At 37.4% G+C, this 21,467-nt stretch overlaps 1 protein-coding gene across 1 annotated transcript in view; it reads left to right on the top strand.

Moving 5' to 3' along the window:
* PIEZO2 (piezo type mechanosensitive ion channel component 2) overlaps window positions 1–21,467 on the top strand; it is a 234,887-nt gene that overhangs the window by 184,484 nt on the left and 28,936 nt on the right. The window contains exons 29-38 of the mRNA XM_053956157.1: window positions 87–246; window positions 2,019–2,108; window positions 4,073–4,194; window positions 5,038–5,109; window positions 9,181–9,284; window positions 11,324–11,422; window positions 13,817–13,925; window positions 15,618–15,680; window positions 18,893–19,059; window positions 20,813–20,988. Of these exons, the coding sequence (XP_053812132.1) occupies window positions 87–246; window positions 2,019–2,108; window positions 4,073–4,194; window positions 5,038–5,109; window positions 9,181–9,284; window positions 11,324–11,422; window positions 13,817–13,925; window positions 15,618–15,680; window positions 18,893–19,059; window positions 20,813–20,988 (1,162 nt within the window). The remainder of the gene's footprint in view (window positions 1–86; window positions 247–2,018; window positions 2,109–4,072; window positions 4,195–5,037; window positions 5,110–9,180; window positions 9,285–11,323; window positions 11,423–13,816; window positions 13,926–15,617; window positions 15,681–18,892; window positions 19,060–20,812; window positions 20,989–21,467) is intronic.

The raw sequence follows: 21,467 nt of genomic DNA on the forward strand, positions 1-21,467 counted from the left end.
TAATTCAAATAATTTTAAAGGCTAGGATTATTTAATTGATTAAACATTATGAAAGAATTCTTAACACTGATGGTGTCTTTTTCCAGCAACGAGCAATGTAGATTGTAAACTGCCCAGTGGAGAAGCAGGAATCATTTGGGACAGTATATGTTTTGCTTTCCTGTTGCTGCAAAGAAGAGTCTTCATGAGTTACTACTTCCTTCATGTGGTTGCAGATATAAAAGCTTCTCAAATATTAGCATCAAGGTAACAGAAAATTTAAAAGAAATTACATTAAACAGCTCAAATCTCTCATGGTGGCAGTACTTAACTGTTTACAATAGGTAGTACCAAAACATTCCTTTAACATTGATTTAAACAATCCATGCTAAATTCATAATTAAAAACCTAGTTTTGACACAAGAAAACAAATTAATTGATAATATAATAGAAATTAAACCATTCTTTCTACCAAATACCATCTGCTACTCCTATTAAAAGCTCTGAAAGTGTGTTGCAGCATTCTCTCAACATTGATATGCATGAGAGAGAAGAGTTTCTAAGCCTTGGAAAGAAAACATTCTGCTGTCAGAGCCTGTTTGGGACAATTGTCCTTAGAAATCCTGTCTCAATGAATGTTGCAAGAGGAAGAAGACAGGAAAGTTCTTACATCTGGCTTGGGAAGAAAAGGGAGCACTTTTGGGAAGTGTCACATCACTGAACACTGACTAGGGTTGGTAAGGATGTGTTAACCTCATTGGGCCTGTTACACCACAAGCATTCACTCATAGCCATCACTAGCACAAACATCCTTCTGGTTTATAATATGAAGGCAGATGAGGAATAAAATGCTGGTTTTAATTTCCATAAGATTTCCAAGAAATTACTTTTGTTAATATTGGAATAAATGTATTGTGGCCTTTTTTTTTCTTACAAGACATACAGACATTGCTTTCTGACTGTTTCAGGGCAAAATTTGGATGGCATGTAATGAAATAAAGTAGTTTTATCTTCCTCTTCCAGGGATCATTTTAAGAAGGGGACATGTTTAGCTCCCTATAATAAACAAAATTCAGCACTGTAAAGAGGGCTACCAAAAGACCTACACCTCCACCCCACATTGCATTAGGCTTTTGTTCAGGAGTGAATTTCAGTGCTGATGCCCAGTTATGCTGGATAATAGCATTTTTGTACTCGTTTTGTACCTCTTTTGGTGTGCTGGGTTCACAGTGAAAACAGCATAAAGCAAAATCTTGAATACCAAAATACGTCCTATATAGGGAAATGTGCATCCAGAATGAAAGAGTGGACTTCTAAAATTGTAGCTTTTCTTACTGAATTCCTGACAAAATAAAGGCTTTAGATACAGGCTACTTCTTTGAGAGAGACTTTTGGATTCTTTTAATAGCCTTAAGAGTGCATGTCTAAATTAGGAAGAATGGTCATAACATTCAAATCAATGAACTGATTACATTTCTAATGTAATAGGGTGGAAAGCCATATTCTTTTGACACACCTGAAACTTGCTCAAGGGTTTGTATTGTCAGATTGAAAGCACCATAGTTTTCAGAGGGTAAAAGTGAAGCTGAATCTGTGCTCACCATGGCCCTGGATAAATCTGGACCTTGCTCACAACTTCCAGGCAGACTGAGGCAGGGGATTGAGGTGATTATAATGTTGAAATGACTATAAAGAAATCCTGAGGATGTGCAAGAAATTCTTCCTCAGCCTTGAACCTACTTGTGTTCTATGTTTTGAGGACTGGAAACTGAATTTCTTGAGCAGCTGCTAGACAAACATACAGGCTGAGTAGGGTTCACAACATTTGGCCCCAGATCTTGAAATGATTGTCCGTAAAGATGTTACTATTTTAGAGCAATTGATTGTTTCTTTCAGGCCCTGAATGAGTTTTGTTTGATGTAGATAAGGTCACGTATAGAGGGAACAGAATTCCCTGTGATTAGCTGCCATAAGGAAAACTTAGAAACATTTAACATATCCTCTCCTTTTTCTTTTCCTTTGTCCCATTTCTGATGTAGGGGTGCTGAGCTTTTTCAGGCTACAATTGTCAAGGCTGTAAAGGCAAGAATTGAAGAGGAAAAAAAATCAATGGATCAACTGAAAAGACAGTATGTATTTAATGCATATATATATATATATATATATATGCATATTTCTATGCATATATATATATATATATAACTGATTGCTGGTATTTATCTAGCACTTTCTTTGATAGAAATACTGACTTCTGATATTTATCCAGCACTTTCTTTTATAGAAATGCTTTACCATTATTAGAATTTTGTTCTGTGTATCTGTATTCCTGGAAAAATTTGTTGCATGACTGCTCTTTCTGTTTTATTTGTGGTTCCTCCTGTAGTGTTTAAGTGCAAAATATATGTTTACCTTCACTGAAAATACTTGCATTCAGTTCAAGTGGCCTGGAGGTCCTTTCTCTTTATACAGCCCATAAGTCACTTCGGTTTCTCTTGCATGCAGCCAACATGCTTCTTAGGTAACTGCAGAAAGTTAAAAAAAACAAAAGTTTCAAAGCTCCTCCACCCTGATGCATGGAAAGCCCTAACTGCTTCCTAACCAAGCGTCAAAGCCCACTCACAACAGTTTCTTCCACCCTTCTGCGTAGCAGAAGAATCATCAAAAGATTGCAGGGACCATATTTTCTACCTGTATAGAATCACATAATCATAGAATTGTTTGAGTTGGAAGGGAAAATCTAAAGGTCACCTAGTTCAACCCCCCTGTAATCAGCAGGGACATCTTCAAAGAGACTGATTTGTGCAGAGCCCCATCCAGCCTGACCTTGAATGTGTGGTCATCAATGCTCAATGATGGAGCATCCACCACCTCTCTGGGAAACCTGCTCCAGGTTTTACCACCCTTATTGTGAAATCTTTTTCCTTGTAGCCAACCTAAAGCAATCCTCCTTCAGTTTAAAGCCATTGCCCCTTGTCCTCACAACAGACTCTGCAAAAAAGTTTGGCCCCATCTTTCCTATAAGCTCTCTCCAAGTACTGAATGGCTGCAATAAGATCTCTCCAGAGCCTTTTCTTTAGGCTGAACGACCCTAATTGTCACAACCTTTCCTTATAGGAAAGGTGCTTCATCCTCTAATCACCTTTCTGGCCCTCCTCTGGACTCTCTCCAACAGGTCCATGTCCTTCCTGTGCTGGGCACCCCAGAGCTGGATGCAGCTCTGTGGGTGGAGTCTCATGAGAGCAGAGGGGCAGAATCCCCTTCCTCACCCTCCTGCATACTCTGGTTTGGATGCAGCCTGGGACACAGCTGGGCTCCCAGGCTGGGAGTGCCTACTGAGGCTCATGAGCAGCCTCTCATCCATCAGCACCCCCTCTGGCTGCTCTCAATCAGTTCATGCCCCAGCCTGTGTTGATATCAGGAGTTGGCCTGACCCAGGTGCAGCACCTTGGATTTGGTCTTAACTTCATGAGGTTCCTGTACACCAGCTTCTTGAGCTTGTCCAGATCCCTCTGAAATGCATCCCATCCTTCAGCTGTGACAGCAGCACCACACAACTGGGTGTCATCTGCAAACTTGCTGAAGGTACACTTCATCCCACTTCATCCCCAGACAGTAAAAATAGCACTGGACCCCCAAGGGACACCATTTGTCACTGATGTGCATTGAGACAAATGATCTTAAAGGGTAAAGACATAATACAAACACTGCAGGAACAACCAAATCCCTGGTTCAGAGTGGCAAGTTTCAGGAAAAGCACTGCATTAGGTAGAAGTCCTTTTTTTCTCATTGCTTCATAATAAGATAGTTGAGTGCGAGAAAGTAAAGCAGTCATGATAGCAGGAAATCCAGCTCTCACTGACCACAGAGTGAACATCTATGCTTGGTCCTCCCAGCCAGCCCCTTTGGAGCAATGTAACTCCTTCTGTTTAAGGGTAGGACTAACAGCAGTGTGGAACATTTCCCTTAGAAGTGTTGCAGAGTATGTGTGTGTGTACGTGTGTGTGTGTGGGTATGGGTGTGTATGCATGTGTTTAATGCTTGTTTTCCAGGGTGGGTGAAGGTGTAAATCTAGTAAGATTCTTTCTTTTGCTAGAATGGATCGCATCAAAGCCAGGCAGCAAAAATACAAGAAGGGTAAAGAGAGGATGCTAAGCATGAACCAGGAGTCCTCAGAGGGGCCGGAGATTCGGAAGGTTTCTGAAGAAGATGATGAAGGTACCATTAGCTACTCCTGTACCATATTTGCATAAGGATCTGATAGACCTGCTAGTTGGACAAGTAATACATTTTTCTTGAAAACTACCAGAATGTAACAACATTGTTAGCTGAGTATCAGTTTCAGGCTCGATTCAGCCAACAGAAAAAAAAAAAAAAAAAAAAAAAAAAAAAAAAAAAAATCTGTGTTATCTCTAAACCTATAACAAGGTTTAGAGAAAATGGTTTGCTTTGGGGATATTTTTGGTTAACTTCAGGCTGTTGGCAAAGAGCTGAAAAGAGTCAGAGGTTTGTTTTTGGTTAAAGTCATTATCTATAAACCACAGTTTTACAAATAGGTAGCACCAACATTATTCCAGAAATGTTTGCTGGATGGTGTTCTGGATTTTTTTCAGTCACCAAAATGTTTGTGTGCTTTTAAATGTTATTTAAAATCACGGACACAGATAAAATCATACTTATCTAGCATTTCCAGCATTGACCTGGGATCAGCACTTAGTGGATTTAAAAAATTTTGGAGCCTGAAATATAAGGGGATTTGAGAGGAGAGAAATTTTTTTCCTCTTTAAATTACAGTCAACTGTGACAGTATGTTTTAAAACACAAAACCCAACTTTTTAGCTGTTTTAGAGTGGAATGCTGTTTTAACTATTGCATAAATCAGTACTTCTGCTTAGTGGTCATGGTTTTGAATTATTTTAATATTAAATGTACTCAGTAGACCTGACATCTGACGTGCTCAGGAAATTTTAGCTCTTTTGAGAGAAATTTAAAATTATTAATCAGTGTAAGAAATATGTTTCTCATTTTGTAAAATTAATATTTGAACATATTTTATTTTAGGAGATGCAGACAAAGAGAAAGCCAAGGGCAAAAAAAAGCTGTGGTGGCGGCCTTGGGTTGATCATGCTTCCAGTAGGTTTTCTCAATCCTCTTACAAATATATGGATTTAACCCTTATATCCTTGACCAGAATGAAGGCATTCCCATATCCTGTTTGTTTTATGCCTGATTTTGTGATTGTGACTTGATAGAAGACTTGGGTTTTTTTTTCAAAAAGTGATTTCTACTTTCCAATCTTCAAAGAATTTAACTATTTTTTGAACTTCTGTGTGTTGGAAGCATAGCTAGCTCATGATACTTTGAGAATTCTTAGAAAAATATCAAATCAGATAAACATGTGCTGAAAAGAATCTGTCTTGACCTCAAAGGTTGCAACTCCCCGATACTGCAGAGCTCAATATATTTAACAATTTGAATATGAAAGTTTGCCAAGGCATTCTAAGATTAGTCATCATTTCATTTTCATAAACAGATATCATACATATTTTTTATGGTTCATCAGTCATTCTAGTATCAACTGTAGAAATCTGAGCAGAACAGTAAGGTAGGAAGACATAGAACAGGCTGTGTAGAGCTCAGCTCCATCTCTCTGATGACACTTTAATGTGTTGTTGATGCCTGTTGTTTTGGTATTTAGATTTTTTTGTGTTTGTTTACCTGAGAGCAAAAATGTGTCTAGCTTTGTGCACAAGAAATCATTAGCATGTGTCACTCATTTAATTGGTGCATTATGATATTTTAATTTGTTTGTAGCCCAGCCCAATCATATGATAGAGTTCTTTGCTACATTATGGATTTGGTAGAACAGGAAAGCTGAGTAGGCTGCAATCTCAAATCACATGTCCTTCAATTTGATGTTTCTTGAATGAAATCAGACATGAATTGTTTAGTAACCTCTGAAGATATAAAAAAAAAAAAAACAACCTTAAATGTAGGGCACTGATCAGAGTTAAATCATAGAAACACAGGATCATGGAATATGCTGAGTTGGATGGGACCCATCAGGATCATCCAGACCAGCTCCTGACCCTGCACAGGACCATCCCCAGGAGTCACACACCATGTGCTGAGAGCATTGTCCAAATGCTTCTTGGGCTCTGACAGGCTGGTGGTGGGGCCACTTCCCTGGGGATCCTGTTCCAGTGCCTAACCACTCTCTGGGTGAAAAACTTCTTCTTGATATCCAACCTAAATCCCTCCCCCCAGTTCAGCTTCATGCCATTAAAAATATCAGTGTCTGTATTGTGTTTGGTCATTTAGTTTAAGAGCTATTCCAAGTCATAATTTTACACATTTACATACTGCTTCATTTACCTGTGTGTATTTATTTATAAATTCAGCAGACATATATTTGCCAGCAGTGTTTACCAGAACATGGGATCTTTATTTCTATCAAGTCACAAGTAAACTGTGCCTCTATTTTTGTTTTTCTAAAGGGCACATTGCCACTTTAGAGAGACCTATCCTTTTCAAAAGCCTTATGAAAATAAAATACCTATCCCATAAATTTCTTATAACAACGATGAAAAAACAGATAAAAACTATAATTTGTGATTTTTTTCTATAGAATTTCAAGCTATCATGACTTTGAAGGAATGGGATATGGTCTCTTGTTTATTCAGCACTGGTTTTGTAGTAAGAAGAATTGCACAGAGAGATATTGACTTTGGCTTTTACTTATTTCATCCTCATTATTTAATGTTCTTAGTTGGCAAGTTGCATTTTGGTGTTTAAATATTGAGCATTCTTGAAATTATTTACTGCAATAATGCAAAACCTTGTGGGAAACATCACAGACCCTGACCCTACAAGCAGCAGTTTCCTGTCACGTGGCTTGCATCTACACTCAGTGAAGCACGGCACTGACAGTAGGTGTTTACAGGCATGCAGACTGGGAATAGACTGATATTCCCCACTCATTCTTTTTGGAACACCACTGTAACTGCAGCCTTCTGCACCATTCTTCATCTCAGTAAATGGGTTTGTGGGTGTATATATGCATACATTGAAGTCACTCAAGCTTGACATTTTTAATTTAGATTTTTATTGTTATTTTTATTTCATTTGCTATAATTTTATTGTGCAGAAAAAGACCTCATTTTGTATATCGTAGCAATTAAAACAGTCATGAATTTGGGTCTGAGTAGAACAGATAAAAATATCAGTGAGGATTTCCTCATTGACAGTCACTCACAATCTCCCTTGCAGGATGATGTGCTTCCTCCTGTGCTTGTGGATTATTTTTGAAGTCCCACAAAGATCAGCAGGAGTTAGGACCACATGCTTAGATTCTCCTGCATCACACAGTTGTATCTGATGTAGTGCAAAAGATGGTGATTGCAGCTGTCCTGGGGAGCTCTTTCCCTTTGGGCACCAGCAGATGATGAGATCATGCTTTCTCCTGCATGGCTCCTCTTCTGCCTCCTCATCTCATCCCACAAAAAGCCTGTACGTCCCTTTTCTCAGTAGGAGGAAGCCACATTTTGCAGTACAAAAGGAGTCTCTCAAGTCCAGTCTGGCCATGAATTGTATTACTAGTAAAACTTGGTCTCTTCAGGAAGCCTTGTAGGTGACTGACACGCCATTCATTCCATTTTGATGTGTGCAAGAATGCATTATTGCTATTCAATCATACCTCTCTCTTGAGCTGTGAAAGGGATGTAACTGCTACACTGGAGTGTCCCCTCAGATACATTTTAACCTAAAATTTTTGTAGGGAGATCAATGTAGTTTTATTTGCTTTCAGATCAGGCATTCCAAACCTGACTGAGTGCTACTCTGAGCCTTTACAAAGCTGTTCAGGTGTTCCCTAATGTCAAACCTTACCCAGCTGATCTTCTGCATTGACAATTTCTGTTGCTGCCTACAAGATACCATTTTATGAAAGAGAACTGCAGACTACTGGCTCTTAAAATACTTTCATCTTTTCAACACATTTTAAATGGGTCTTCTTGGAAGGTTCAGCACCAAAAAATCCATTTGTTTCATGCAGGAAATTTCCAGACTCTTTTCATCTCAGTGGAACAATTGGAATGGCTGAAGTGGACTTTCTGTCCCTCTGCAGGGAAATCATAAGTGGGCACATGAGGCACAAAATTCCCTCTGTGAGAGAGTTTTAGATGCCAAAGTTATGATCCAAAGATCAGTTCTGGCAAATTCCACAGCCTCACCCTGAGGTTTGTAAATAGTGATCATCTGTGCACACATGATCTGTGTAGAATTCAAGGTATGATTGAATTACAGCAACTGTTACTTTTCCAGAGACCTGTAATAATGGATAGATATAATTTTATATAAATATGTATTGCTCCATATATCCAGATTTTCTAAATTTTCATCTAAATAACTGTTCCTTCAAATATTTCAGCTTAAATGTGGCAATTAATTACCAGTTTTCACTGCTCAATGTAATGCTGTGATTTTTATTTTTCTCTTGCTCATTACCTTATTTTTATTTCATTTGTATCCCTTCTTTGTTCATGTAGGCCTGTTGCCATCTGTGAAATAAAAACATTGCTTCTGTTCAAGGATATAAGGCCTAGCTTAATCACTGTGTACCTATGTTGTATCAAGGTTTCAGAATAATTCTGAATCCATGGGCAAAAAACTGAAACTCATTTGCAATCATATTAATAGAATCCAAGTGATTTGTTTTAAACAAGCCAAGGTTTTTCATTACCTCATCAAACTAATACTATCCCATTGCCTAGTTTAAAGGATTCCCTCAGTGTTTTAAAGAGAAATTCTGTATTTTTTGTCCACTGGTACTGTTCATGTAAGTTCATTTATTTACATGCTGGGCTTTTTTTAACTCCCTCAAATAATCAGGGGTCCCCAATAAATTTAGAGTTGTCATTTTTCTCTAAAAATGTAACCTTGTAACTTGATAAACTTCAATCCTTTTCTTTACTTTTTCTTCTTATAGGGATGCTTTCCTTAGTTCTTTTATAGTTCTTATTCATGCCCAAAGTATTGCAGACTAACATCAAATAAATGGCCTGAGACCTTTTCATCTCTTGCTTCTTCTCTGTTTTCACCTCTCCTGGTTATGAATTTTTAAATGACTGGCTACCTGTTATAGGTCTTGGGGGAGTTGAAGATAGATCCTTTCAGAAAAGTAAAAAAATATTTTGTTTCACTTAGTGGTCAGAAGTGGAAATTATTATTTGTTTGAGACGGATAGTGAAGAAGAAGAGGAAGAGGAAAAAAAAGAAGAGGAAGAGCCTCGAAAAAAATCTGCTTTTCAGGTACTTTATGGTAATTTTCTATCTCATTGACATCTGGAAAAAAATGTACATCTCTCATAACACAGGCACATATGTTAAAGCTGCCAGTTCCTCTAAAGTAGTCCTGAAAAGTATTGGAAATTAAATTTCTTGCTAGTAAAAAATGTAAGTTTGCCTTATGCTTTAAGCATTGCCAAATTCTTACTGAAATTATACTAGAATCATATCTTCATTCACTTATACCTGTAAATAACAAAGTTTAAGAACCCAAACTTTACTTTTTTCTGCATTGCAATAAAGACAGTTGAGGAAGCTGACTTGCTTCTGATGCTACTGTGGAATGCCTCCAGTGTTTTTTTTAGTTTTGAGGAGATGTTATCATTCCATGAAGAAATAATCCCCAAAATAAGCATGTTTTCGTGGAAAAGGATACATACTTAATTTACAAAAAAAAAAAAAGTCATTGAACCTAGTGGACCAGAGAAATATATCCTTGGATTAGAAAGAGCTTAACATTTAAAATTATGAAAGGAGACTACATCCATTTCTTTTCTTTCATTTTCAGGGTAGTGTTAATTAATATATTTGCATTTTTAGTGCCAGACTGTGCTGATGCAGGACGATATTGTAATGTTAAAAAGATGTATGAGGTTTCCTATCTGATTTCCTCCACATGGACTTCCTGGTATTAGATAATAACAGATACTGAATGCAGTGGCTTAAATGAAGAATGTGAAAAAGTTAGTGAAATACTCCTAAATCGAGGACTGCTTTTGGTTTTATAAGATTCAAGTTCCACTTGCGGAAGAATTTTTTGAAATGCTGCAGAAATGTTTCAGGTCTGTAACTTCAAAAGCTTAATCAAAGCAGCAGCTTTTTCCAGCTGAGTATTCCCATCCAGATGCAACCTCACATCACTGCGGAACTGGCGCATTGCGGAACATTCAACCCAAGCAAGAGCAAGAAACTGCCTCCATGCTTTTCTATTCCCTAAGCCAAAATCTTTCAAACAAAGCTTCCCAGACAGCATTACAGAATGACAGGAAGAAATGTGTTATTTAACTCATTAATAAAATGTGCCTTTGGTTTATATACTAACACTACATTACATTGCCAGTTGGTTGCATTTGTTAAATTGCCTGCGTGGCACTGACATGAAAAAAAAAAATCTGACCTTAATAAAGGCAAAACAAATATAGATCAAAATACTGTGATAAGTAAGTTTTGTTTTCTAGTATTGCACTATTTTTTTTTAATATATTTTGCATTTAACTTACCTTGGGCCACAGAAATGGATCATTAATTTCTAGGTCAGTTTTCTTTCTGGTTTTCATGCAGGTATAGAAGAAAGTTTGCATTCTTGTTTTGCTGATTTTTTTAAAAAATTGGTGACAGCATTTTGTACAGCTGAGCTGGTGCCAAGCACTGAGTTAAAGAGTTCTAAACTTCAGGGCAGAAGTTAACAAAATTTTTTTTCTTTATGCTGGGATTTGGGTTTTTTATTCATCTCAGTCCTAAAACTATTAGTTTGAGGATGGAGGATCTAGTCATTATTTCAAAATTTGATCCGATGTTCTGGATAGGTGGCCTGTTCTGCAGTGTGTGCAATATAAACATGCTGGATGGCTTTATATAAGCAGAGAATTGTATAAAACAGAAAATTGGTTTTCTTCACAAAAAGTTTGTTCATCATGTGGTCATCATACTTTCTTCACCTTCCATCATCATGCACAAGGTCTTAGTAAAATACTAGCCAAGTGAACTTTGTTGTAGATTCTGTGGAAGAATTATTTGAATGTATGAACTTTCTTTCAGTGTAAATTGTGTGCAGTAGCCCCTTCAAGGGTTAATTTGAAGATTTTAAATATTCGATAATGCATGCAGTTAAGAGTTGTATTATTGAAATTTCAACATGAACAACATAAATTATCTTTTTCTCATATTGAAGTTTATGAATGTAAATTTGTTCTTAGTATTCTAGACACAGTAATTAAAGAGATTCTTCTTATTAATATTTTCTGCTTTTCTACTAACTACTCTTGCTTTGTCCTTCTTTATAGAGAGCTATTGGAAAATTTGCTTCAGCCATTTTAGCCTTGCCAAAGTCTATCATTAAACTACCCAAAACTATTCTTCAGTATTTAATCAAAGCAGCGAAGGTACTTGACATTTTGCAAATGCTCAGTATGTGACCCACCCCATAGTTCCTGATGTAGTGTATATATACCTCTGTCCTCATCTGCATTTTTCCTCTTATATGAATTAATTTTAAAATGATGACAGCTAAAGTCTCATTCCGAGTAAATGCAATGCATTTTGTAACTTTGGAGTGGTCAAATCACAAGCAAAGAGGTCTATCAATTTTTGATGTGTAACCCCAGAGAGAAAATGCAGATCCAAATTCTTACTTTCTTTTGATACTGATTTACAAGATGGTCACATCAATTTGCGTGTATCTTATGGACAGAAAGCTGGTGAAAGGTTTGTTAAACACACATTCTGCTCCAAACCCCTTTTTAGCTCTACTCTTCTGGACCTTATCATCACAAAAAAGACTTGTCCATCTTCTCTCTTGCCCTGCTTGAATACATCTATTATTTCCCAACTTTGGGTACTGCATATCATTTTCCATTCCATATGTAACATGACTTTTGTAAGGAGTGAATGTTACAGATTGAAAGTACCAGCTCCAAAGCCTAAAAGATACTAAATTGGAAGTTTGTGCAGTGGTAGAAATTTAAACTAATATCCACCCAGTATCCTCCTAAAATACCCCCTGCTTAGCATAGGTAGTTACATTAAACTTATAAATCAAATTCCCTTTCTTAATTCTAATTTTCAATCCCCTTCGAGTCTTTTAGCTCGGATTTCTTTTATTGACACTATAATTGTGGCTAGTGTACACTTTCACAGTTAAATGACAAAAGAACATGTTGTCAGTTTCTGACTTCCAGTAAAGTAATATGGTGTTAGCTCATTTAAGTATCACCATTCCCCCAGATCACCCTCATTAGAAAACACCTGTTACAAAGCAAAGGGAAACCAAGGCCTCTGATCCCACACATTTTCTCATGTGGTGCTTGTTTGGAACGACTCAGACATACAAAATTAAATGTACAGACTTTGAGAGATTTGGAAGAGGATCTTCTTCTCAACAGTATCAAAATAATTTCCTCCCCTTGGCTGTATATGTTCACAAAACAAAACAAAGTATTTTCCCCTTTTAAATTAATTTAACATCAGTTTAACAGTTTTAAAATAATACTTTAAATGTTCCAAAGTGATTTGCATGGGAAAATTCTAAAAATATGCAGAAATCAAATAGAAATTTTACTGTTCTGTCCTATGAGGAGCAATTCCAGCTACACTGAGATACACGTGTGTTGTTGTCACCATCTGCATGCTTGTGTCTGTGAATTAATTAGATAGAGCTGTTTTGTTACTGTGCTTTTTCAGCCTCTTGCCTGCATCTTTGTGCTTCCCTGCCCATTCTCTGCCAGCATCCTCTGTTGCTTAGAAATAGAAGACAATTTAAGATAACTACCATTATTCAATGAAAACCATTAAATGTGCAAAAGAACACCTTTTCCCCTAAAGAGCTGTGGAGAAGATAAAATTACTTTCGTTTCTGCTATTGACATAAATTTTATGTCACATAGGAGTAAAAGATACGAATTTTGTTCCTTTTTTTCTGTAACCTTCCTTCAAGCTTAAGCAGAACTATAAAAAAGTTACCTTTCAGTAACTTTTTTTACTTTTCTGGGGTTTTTTTACCCACACTATATAATTTATAAATATTTTGGGCCAATTCCAATGCTTCATGCAGTCATACAGGTCAACAGACTGTTGATCTGAGTGAGTGCTGTGAGCAGGATTTTGTCCCATAAAATACCTTGGTTAAATAGGTAAGTATTACTGTCTTCATTTTACAACTGGAAAAACAGTAGCAGAAGGATTCATAAGTGACTTATCTGAAACAACATTGTTAAAATCAGGAAGCAATCTGAGGAATTCCTGAGCATCAGTTTTGGGATGGTGTATAGATAACAAATCTATGAACATTCCACTGGGATATACAGAGGGGGAAAAATACCTAAATTGTGAAAAATACAGTTACCTGTACAGAGATATCTCTACATCTTTTGATGTTTTAATTAGTGGATTGCAGTACTTCCTCTAAAAGTTTTGTTTGCTCTGCATCCTGCCTGTAATGTGATAAAGTAGAAATACAGAACTGAGAAATTCAGACAAGGTAGCCCATATACACAAAAAGGTATTAATTCCCAAAGTTCAGAGCATACATTTTTGTGGGTTCTAATGCAACTTGGGTCACCCACAAGTATTTTCACATTTGGTTTTACACTTACAAAAATAGCATATGAAAACTCAGCAGATCTGCGGGGAAGGTGTTGGGATTTGGGATTAAAAATATTTCCTTGCCCCCACAGGTCTGAATGCATTTACTCAAACTATGTAGTCCTGCCTATGGCTTATTCTGTGGCTTACTCTCAGAACATGAGGAACCTTGATATAAATGAGTTTTTTCCTTCCAGTTTGTTTATCAAGCCTGGATAACTGACCCTAAAACAGCTCTACGACAGAGGCGCAAAGAGAAGAAAAGTTTTGGGAAGGAGAAGAGAAGGCGAAAAGGCTCTGGGGATGGTAGGCAACCTTTTCCATTTAAAAAATAGAATATTAACTGTTGCCTGTTGTTCCTGGTAGTGAAAAGCAGACAAGGTTTAGAGGACTCAGTGCTGGCTAGGAACTGAAAAAATGAGTTAACTTTGGCTGGTGTTATTTTCCTGTACCAACCCATGGCAAGGTCAGCCATAGCCACATCCTTCTCTTCTGCATGGCACATTTTGAGGGAGGTACAGGGGAAGATGGGATATATCTATTTTCCATGGAGTTGCAAGAAATGCCCAGAACTTTTGTTGAGTAGGAAGATTCAAGACATTGCAGAAAACATCAGCTATGTGAAAGCATTTGTGGTAGTATTTGCAATAGTAAATTGTAAAGACGTAACTTTATAAAGCAAATAACCTGGAACTTAACAGCATATCTCCAGAATATAGGAGTGTAAACTACAGGTGTTTGGCCGAGCAAGGACATTACCCTTTCACTTCCTCAAATCATAAAAAGGTTCATCTTTCCATCCAGGCTAGAGTTCACCAAAGTCACTCTTTTCAATGGTCAAGTCATGTGCATTCCCAGAGAAAGGTGCTGAAGAACTATTTCATGAGGGAGCTCCCAAACACCTGTAGTTCAAGTGGAGCTGTTAAAAAAATTCCATTAAATAGCCACATATTATTTATTTTGGCCACATTTCCTATATTGTTCCCTAAAGAAGCTTGAGTTGGTACATGAAGAAAAATATAAAGAAATGTTTTTCACTTTCCGTGTTGCCGTCACTAAGGAACCCAAATATCCACAAACCTGTAAATTCAGTAGATAGCGAATGGAAAACATACAAATATTGATTTGGTTTTAGTAGCAGTGTAAAATCATTCATGCCTCTGAAGAAAACACCAGTTTATAAGTGGTTTATATATCTTGATCTTTTTCTCCATTTTTAAGCTAAAAAATAGAAATTCAAAAGCTTTTCTGGTCAGTATGGATGAGGAAAAGAGGGATCCATACAGGCTTAATCAGCTGGACATTTCCTCTGTTTGGCATCTTTACCTGTTAAAAAAGAGGAATTTATAACTGGGCTTCTGCCACTGAAACTGTAGCTGCAATTACTGCACATTAGATAGAAGGAGGAGCACTTGTTTGTCCTTAAATTTCTGCCTGTGATTCCACAATACTCTTCAGCTACAGGCTCAATAAATGCATGTGGTGTTGTCAAAACAACTCTGCTGCTTCATGTCAGCCTGAAGGTCCCACTCAATTCCTTCAATTTTGGTGGGCCAGAGGCAGGAAAAGATCAGAGCACTGCTCAGGTTGCCCTTTGCAGGAGATGAAGAAATGAGCTCAAGTGTGAGTCAGCACAAGGTGAGACTGCTGAGTGTGGCAAAGGAGCAACTGAGAAAGTATTTGGGTTTACACCACCAAATGATCTCACTCAGCAGCCTATCTAGTAAGAAAGCACCACTGCAAATTACAAGAGAGGGATGGTCATCCATGAACACCTTCACTTTTGAGAGGGATGGTCATCCATGAACACCTTCACTGACAGGGTTGTCCCTTAACTTGAGTGCTTTGGAAATGGAAATGTGCTTTCTGTTGTGGTGGTAGGTGAGGAACCAGTCTCTACTGCTTCGTTACTGTAGCACTCTCTAGCTTGAATGGCATTTACACCAGCACTTCTGTAGATGTAACACTCACTGGTTTGCTCGGGGTTTGCAGGAGGAGGCAATGATGCAGACTGTGAGGACAGCGAAGAGGAACCTGTCAAGAAGAAATCTGATGGACCAGGTATAAGGGCAAAATTAGGGTTTCTCTGTTCTTACAATGCAGTTGTGACCAGTGGCCTGTCACAGAGACACCATTGCAGTGATCCACTCTGACTGATGCAGTAAGAGCTTCCGAACTACTATCAGATTTTCTATTGCAAGATTTACAAGCCTTGAGCATAGGAGCTTCTGGTTCTGGATTATTAGCTACTGCACTCACTCTCTAAATACTTCAGCAAATACACCTGCCAGCTCAGACTTGATCACTGCTGTGTATTTTACTTACAGAACAACTTAAGCTAAGATTCTAGACTTGACTTCACACAGACCTGTGTTAAAATCTCCATTGATTTTGAGTGTGTTTTAGCAAGGTTACTATAATGCTTTTCTTGGTACTTACCCATTCAGCAAGGCACAGTAATCACCTCTAAAAAAATTCCACGTTCCTGATCTTACACATTCTCATTCAAAATCAGACTTAGGGCAGTTCTGTACAACAGAAGAAATGCCAGCAGTTTTCAGGGTCTTGCCCACATTCAAATTTTTCCTACAAAGAAATTTAATAGATCATAAATCCAACCTTGGCTCCTTGTTTGTAATTGGAGTAAAAGAAAAAAACAGACTCTCCCCCTAAGTAAATCTTCATCATGGCTTACCTTCAGTGAGAGTTTATCATCAAGAGCTACTTTTCTCCTCTATATAAAATTGTTTCCCACAATTCCAGTCAGAATCTGGAACTGAGTGTCCCTGAGTGACTTACAGGGTAGAAGAGGTTAAAAGGACGTGGGAGATATAATTTCTATCTCACAAGAGCAATGGTCTCAAATAAATGGGCTGCATTGCTATGAGAATGTGGGGGGAGAGGGAGGTTGGTGGGTTTTTTATTTGTTACTTAATGGCAATGCAGTTATCTGTCTTAAAACACTGAAGTGAATCACACAAATGCATCTCTAGGGATGTAGTGTTGGTGCTACACAGGAGCTAGGGGAAAAAGATGGAAGTTTATAATTAATTTATATTGGAAATAATAAAGTGCTTTATATTTTTGTTGACATACTTTGGCTGTTCCTAGGAAAAATTTGTTAAAGAAGATGACTAGAAAAATTAGCCAGTAATTGGTCATAAATCATTGGTATCATTAATAACCTTAGATTGAGTCCTATCTCACACTCTCAGGCAGAGAGAAGCATTCTCTGCACAAAGTAAGTATTTTGAACATGTTTAGATGCAATTGATCCCCAAAAGATTTTTTTTTAATTTTGAAGAACAGCAAAGGTGCCAGAACAACTACAGTGTCATTAAAAATGTTTGCTAAGACATCTCCATCCCAGGAAGAAAAATGACCTTTCAGATTAGACTGCAAGTACTTGGCACCATGGTGAGACTATACCAGGCCAGTGGTGGTCAATTAAAAAAAAAAAAAATTAACCTGAGAGCCGTGACTTCTCCTGAAGTCAATAGCAAAAGTATTGGAGAGGAAGAGTGTGGGTTAAAAAAGAATATATGCTATATATTTTTGTGTATGTGTACTGTTCTCTTTTCACCTACTCATAATATTGTCTGGAATTCAAAGGTAATGGATGGTCCTTGAAGTAGAAACAGCTTTACATTTAGTTTTTAATGGCAGAATTTCCTCAACTTTAAGACGTGCACATTGAATGAATAAAATTTAAGTGGATAGCTCATATAAATATCTCCAATTCTAAATGACATAGAAAAGGCCTGAAAAGAAAAAGGACATAATATTATTGAAATAATTATAGGACCAAGTGAAGGGTGCTAAATGCTTTTGTGCTCAGTGCTAGCAGACCATGGCATTGCTCAGGTAAATGGGACATACTGCTACTTCAGCACCCACTTTTCAGGGAAGTACCACTAATGAATTTTTCCCATAATTTCTTTCCACAAATATGTGCATGCAACAGCTCTGCCTGTCCAGGGAAATCTTTTACTTTATTATAGCTTTCCTTTTGCAATCTTTGTAAGGAGCTGTACACTCATTCTGCAGAGTTTTGCTTGCCATCTTGTGGTACAGCTAAGAAGTGATGTTGAGAGCATCATGCATGGCAGATTATTGACAGTTTTCTACTATTTCTTAGGCTGCTTAATCGAAAATTTGTCTTTACACCCAGTGCTCTGGGCTTTGGAACCTAGCAGGGACAACTAGCTCTGGAACTGGCTATTGAAAATATTTTTTTTAGTCTTTCATAGATTCATGGAATAATAGAATGGCTTGTGTTGGAAGGGATCTTAGAGATCATCTGGTTCCAACCCTCCTGCCATGGGCAGGGGCACCTTCTGCTAGACCAGATTTTTCAGAGCCCCATCCAACCTGGACTTGAACACTTGCAATACTATATGAGAACTCTAGTGTGGTGTTTATGTTTGTGAGTGGATAAAAAATAAGATGAAAGTGCTGCTTTTTGGCTGAGAAATACCATTATTAATGCCAAATGAACTACTGAAATGAGAAATTAACTTGAGACAGATGTGTTGAGCAAAATAAAGCTACTATTGTTGGTATATACCCATAAACCTTATTCATTATAAAGTGTACTGTTTTGCCAAAATGGTGCAAGAATAAAGTTCTATAAATTATTATTTGTCCTAGTTGTGCTTGTTCATCAGAGATCATTGATGGCACAGTGCAGCCTACTTAGATAAACAGAGGCTTTGAAAACAGTAAATACAGAGAAGTGTGATTCAAAGTGAAGTGAGATCAGATTCAAAGACTGTTTAGGCTTTAAAATTCAGCTTAGCAAGGTTCAAGCACAAAAGGCAAAGTTTGTGCAGAGAGAAACACTCACAAGTAATTAGACACTGAAGAGGTTCAGCTCAACCTCAGTTCAATCACACTGATTGAACACTTGTTCAGATCACAGGACCTGGGGATGTTTGATACTCTCAGGAGATGCCCAAATCTTTGTGTTACATTTCACAGACCTGTGCATACAGTGTCCCTCTAAAATCAGGAACTGTTTATTTGACTTAACGGTGGCAGGACCAAGGACTTACAGGGTGGAATAGGGATTCCAGATGATAAGCCTAGGCATACAGTCAGGAAAATGGTCCAGACAGCCAAAAGGCCTCCAGCCATCTTCAAAGATTCCTTAGTATGACAGGGTTTCACAGCCTGGATTACCATTATTAGACAATAAAAGAAAAATGAATCTAACTCCAGGCAAAAAGATATTTGTGTTCATTAAATTCCCTGTTGCTTTTGCTGTCCCTTAGATAACATCATCAAGAGGATATTTAATATCTTGAAGTTTACTTGGGTCCTTTTCCTGGCAACGTTGGACAGTTTCACAGCTTGGCTTAACTCCATCTCCAGAGAACACATCGATATCTCCACTGTGCTCAGGATTGAGCGCTGTATGCTGACCAGGGAGATTAAGAAGGTAATTCCTTCAGTCTTTTTTGTCTGCTAATACCATTTCCAGCTTGGTGAAAAATGAAAGGTTGTCTTTTCAGATCACAGCAGTGAGGAGGAAAATTATGAAAATCTCACATACACATGCATTTTAAAAATAAGTCTGGACTTTTTTTTTACTGCTTGGTGGTTTATAAATCCTTAAAGAATAAATTATTTGATTTATTACCTGGACACATAACAAATTAAGGGAAAAGTAATTTTTTGAGAGGCTGATGTAAGGTTTTGGCTGAAACACTTCTGCAGTATAGTGTGGTTCTGAAGGGACAGAATAGATTCAAGAAGGTCAGAAGTGGCTGGCATTTTAAACAGCTCAAAAACTACCTCAGTCTGCATATTTCACTCTTCTTGTAGATCAACTTGCACTGGAAATGACTGACAACACACAGGCATACATTTCTTCAGTGAGAATGGAGCTGTGTGGTCCTTCACAAGCTAGCTGTATATTAGCAAAACCCATTATTAGCAGAGATTATTGTTGTTAGTGTAACTAGAAATGTGTTTAACTCTCCCAAATGCAAGTAGATGATACAGCTCTTATCCTTTATGCCAGGCCTGCAGTGGAGCTAGATTGTAACTTGTGCCATCATTTCAGATTCAGGATGTCATAATGGCAACGACATTTACCACTGAAGAAGCAACACAGCTTGTACACAAACATACCTAATTACAAACCTGAGTGTCAAATTTTGTTCTTAATATTTTAATTTTTTTTTTTTTCACAAAACATAAAGTTTTGAGTATTGTAGTTTTGGGATGCTGTAGAGGACTAGAGTTGAAATACTACAAGCAATACTACAAGAAATACTACAAGTTGCAATATTACAATACGACTAATTAAAATTAGTAAAGGAAATAGAGGCAATATTTTAGACTACTTTTATTATGTTAGGTGGAAAAAGTCCTTGCATAAGGCTTCATTATAAGTTAGAAAAATTACCATTCAAGAATAACAATCTCTCCTCTCAGCGTATCATCTGAAGTCAATGCAAGCACTAGTGGAATGAGTTGGATGTGTTTCTGCCTAAGAACAGAAAATTCTCAGTTTTATTCTTATAATACACCTTTAAAATTCTGATTACAGTATCACAGCCAGAAAGACTTGATTGTGTGCCCAGATCTGGTCTGACAGTTAATAAAACCATCCTTTCATGAACTTCAGAGAAAGAGTAAAGGTCTTCAATGTTTTTTTTTCATGGATTTCCACCTGTGCTCATAATTCATGAATAAATTTCAATTTTGGGGCACTAATTAAAATCTAAATCAGTTTGCACATGAACTGTTTCTTGGTTGTTTTTTTTTTTTTTTTTTGTCTATTTAAAAATGCTGCTACTGGCCACTAATAATTGTTCCTAGAGTCAGAAAAGCTATCTAAGAGAGATCCATCAAAAGTTGCTGGAATGCAGATTGAATCATGGATGCAGTTCACTCCTCATTCCCATGCTAAAGGATCTGCAGTCCATCCAGCAGAGTTGTGGTGGCTAAATATAGCCTGAAACCACATGGGTTGCTCCAGTTTTGCTTGAAAACCAAACACTTTGGGCCATGGTAGGTTAAGTCAAAATCTGACTTGCTCTAGGAAGAGGTTGTAGTTTGCTATTTACTAGGAAGACATTTGCATAGTCCTTAATCTGTTATTTTCCAAATGACAGAAGAAACTGCTTCCTCAAAGAATACACCTCCCCCTGGCCATGTATGTCTACCTCTACTCTCTTCCACAGGGAAATGTTCCAACACGGGAGAGCATCCATTTGTATTACCAGAACCATATGATGAAACTTTCTGAGGAGTCAGGACTAGACTCAATTGATAAAAATCCCAGTCAAGCTTCTGGTTTGCAAGCATCTGAAAGAATGGATAGTTTAGATTCAGCAGCATCTCATGACAGCATCTCCAGGTATTGATTTAATTTTATTCTGTGAAAGACAGAGGGATCATGCAGTAGGTGTAATATTAGATATTGTCTAAGTACTGATGAACTTTCTAATCAATGTTGAATTCTTTTTGATTTGTCCATGCCATCTTAATAGTGAAAATTACTATATGTTACTTTTCCTTTACAGTGATGGACTCACTTGTTGGCTTAACTTCTTTTCCACTGCATGACTACCCCACTGCTTTTAGTTTCCCCTCGAATTAGGAGTCATTGTCGTTGGCATTGTGTTCCTTGTGAAAAGAAATAGAACATAAGAGGTGCTGAGGATGTTTCTGTGATAATGGTTTAGGACTTCAGGCATACAATTTGGGGAGGGATCATTCATGGTGAACATTTTGTCTCTGCATAATAAATTGTTGTCTGTTGTCCACAAATCAGAAAAGGCTTTGCATTGAAAGAGATTCTGCATTTGAAAGAACAAAATCCCCTCTCATACCCAC

Source organism: Vidua chalybeata, chromosome 1, assembly GCF_026979565.1.
Source record: "Vidua chalybeata isolate OUT-0048 chromosome 1, bVidCha1 merged haplotype, whole genome shotgun sequence".
Classification (NCBI taxonomy): Eukaryota; Metazoa; Chordata; class Aves; order Passeriformes; family Viduidae; genus Vidua; species Vidua chalybeata.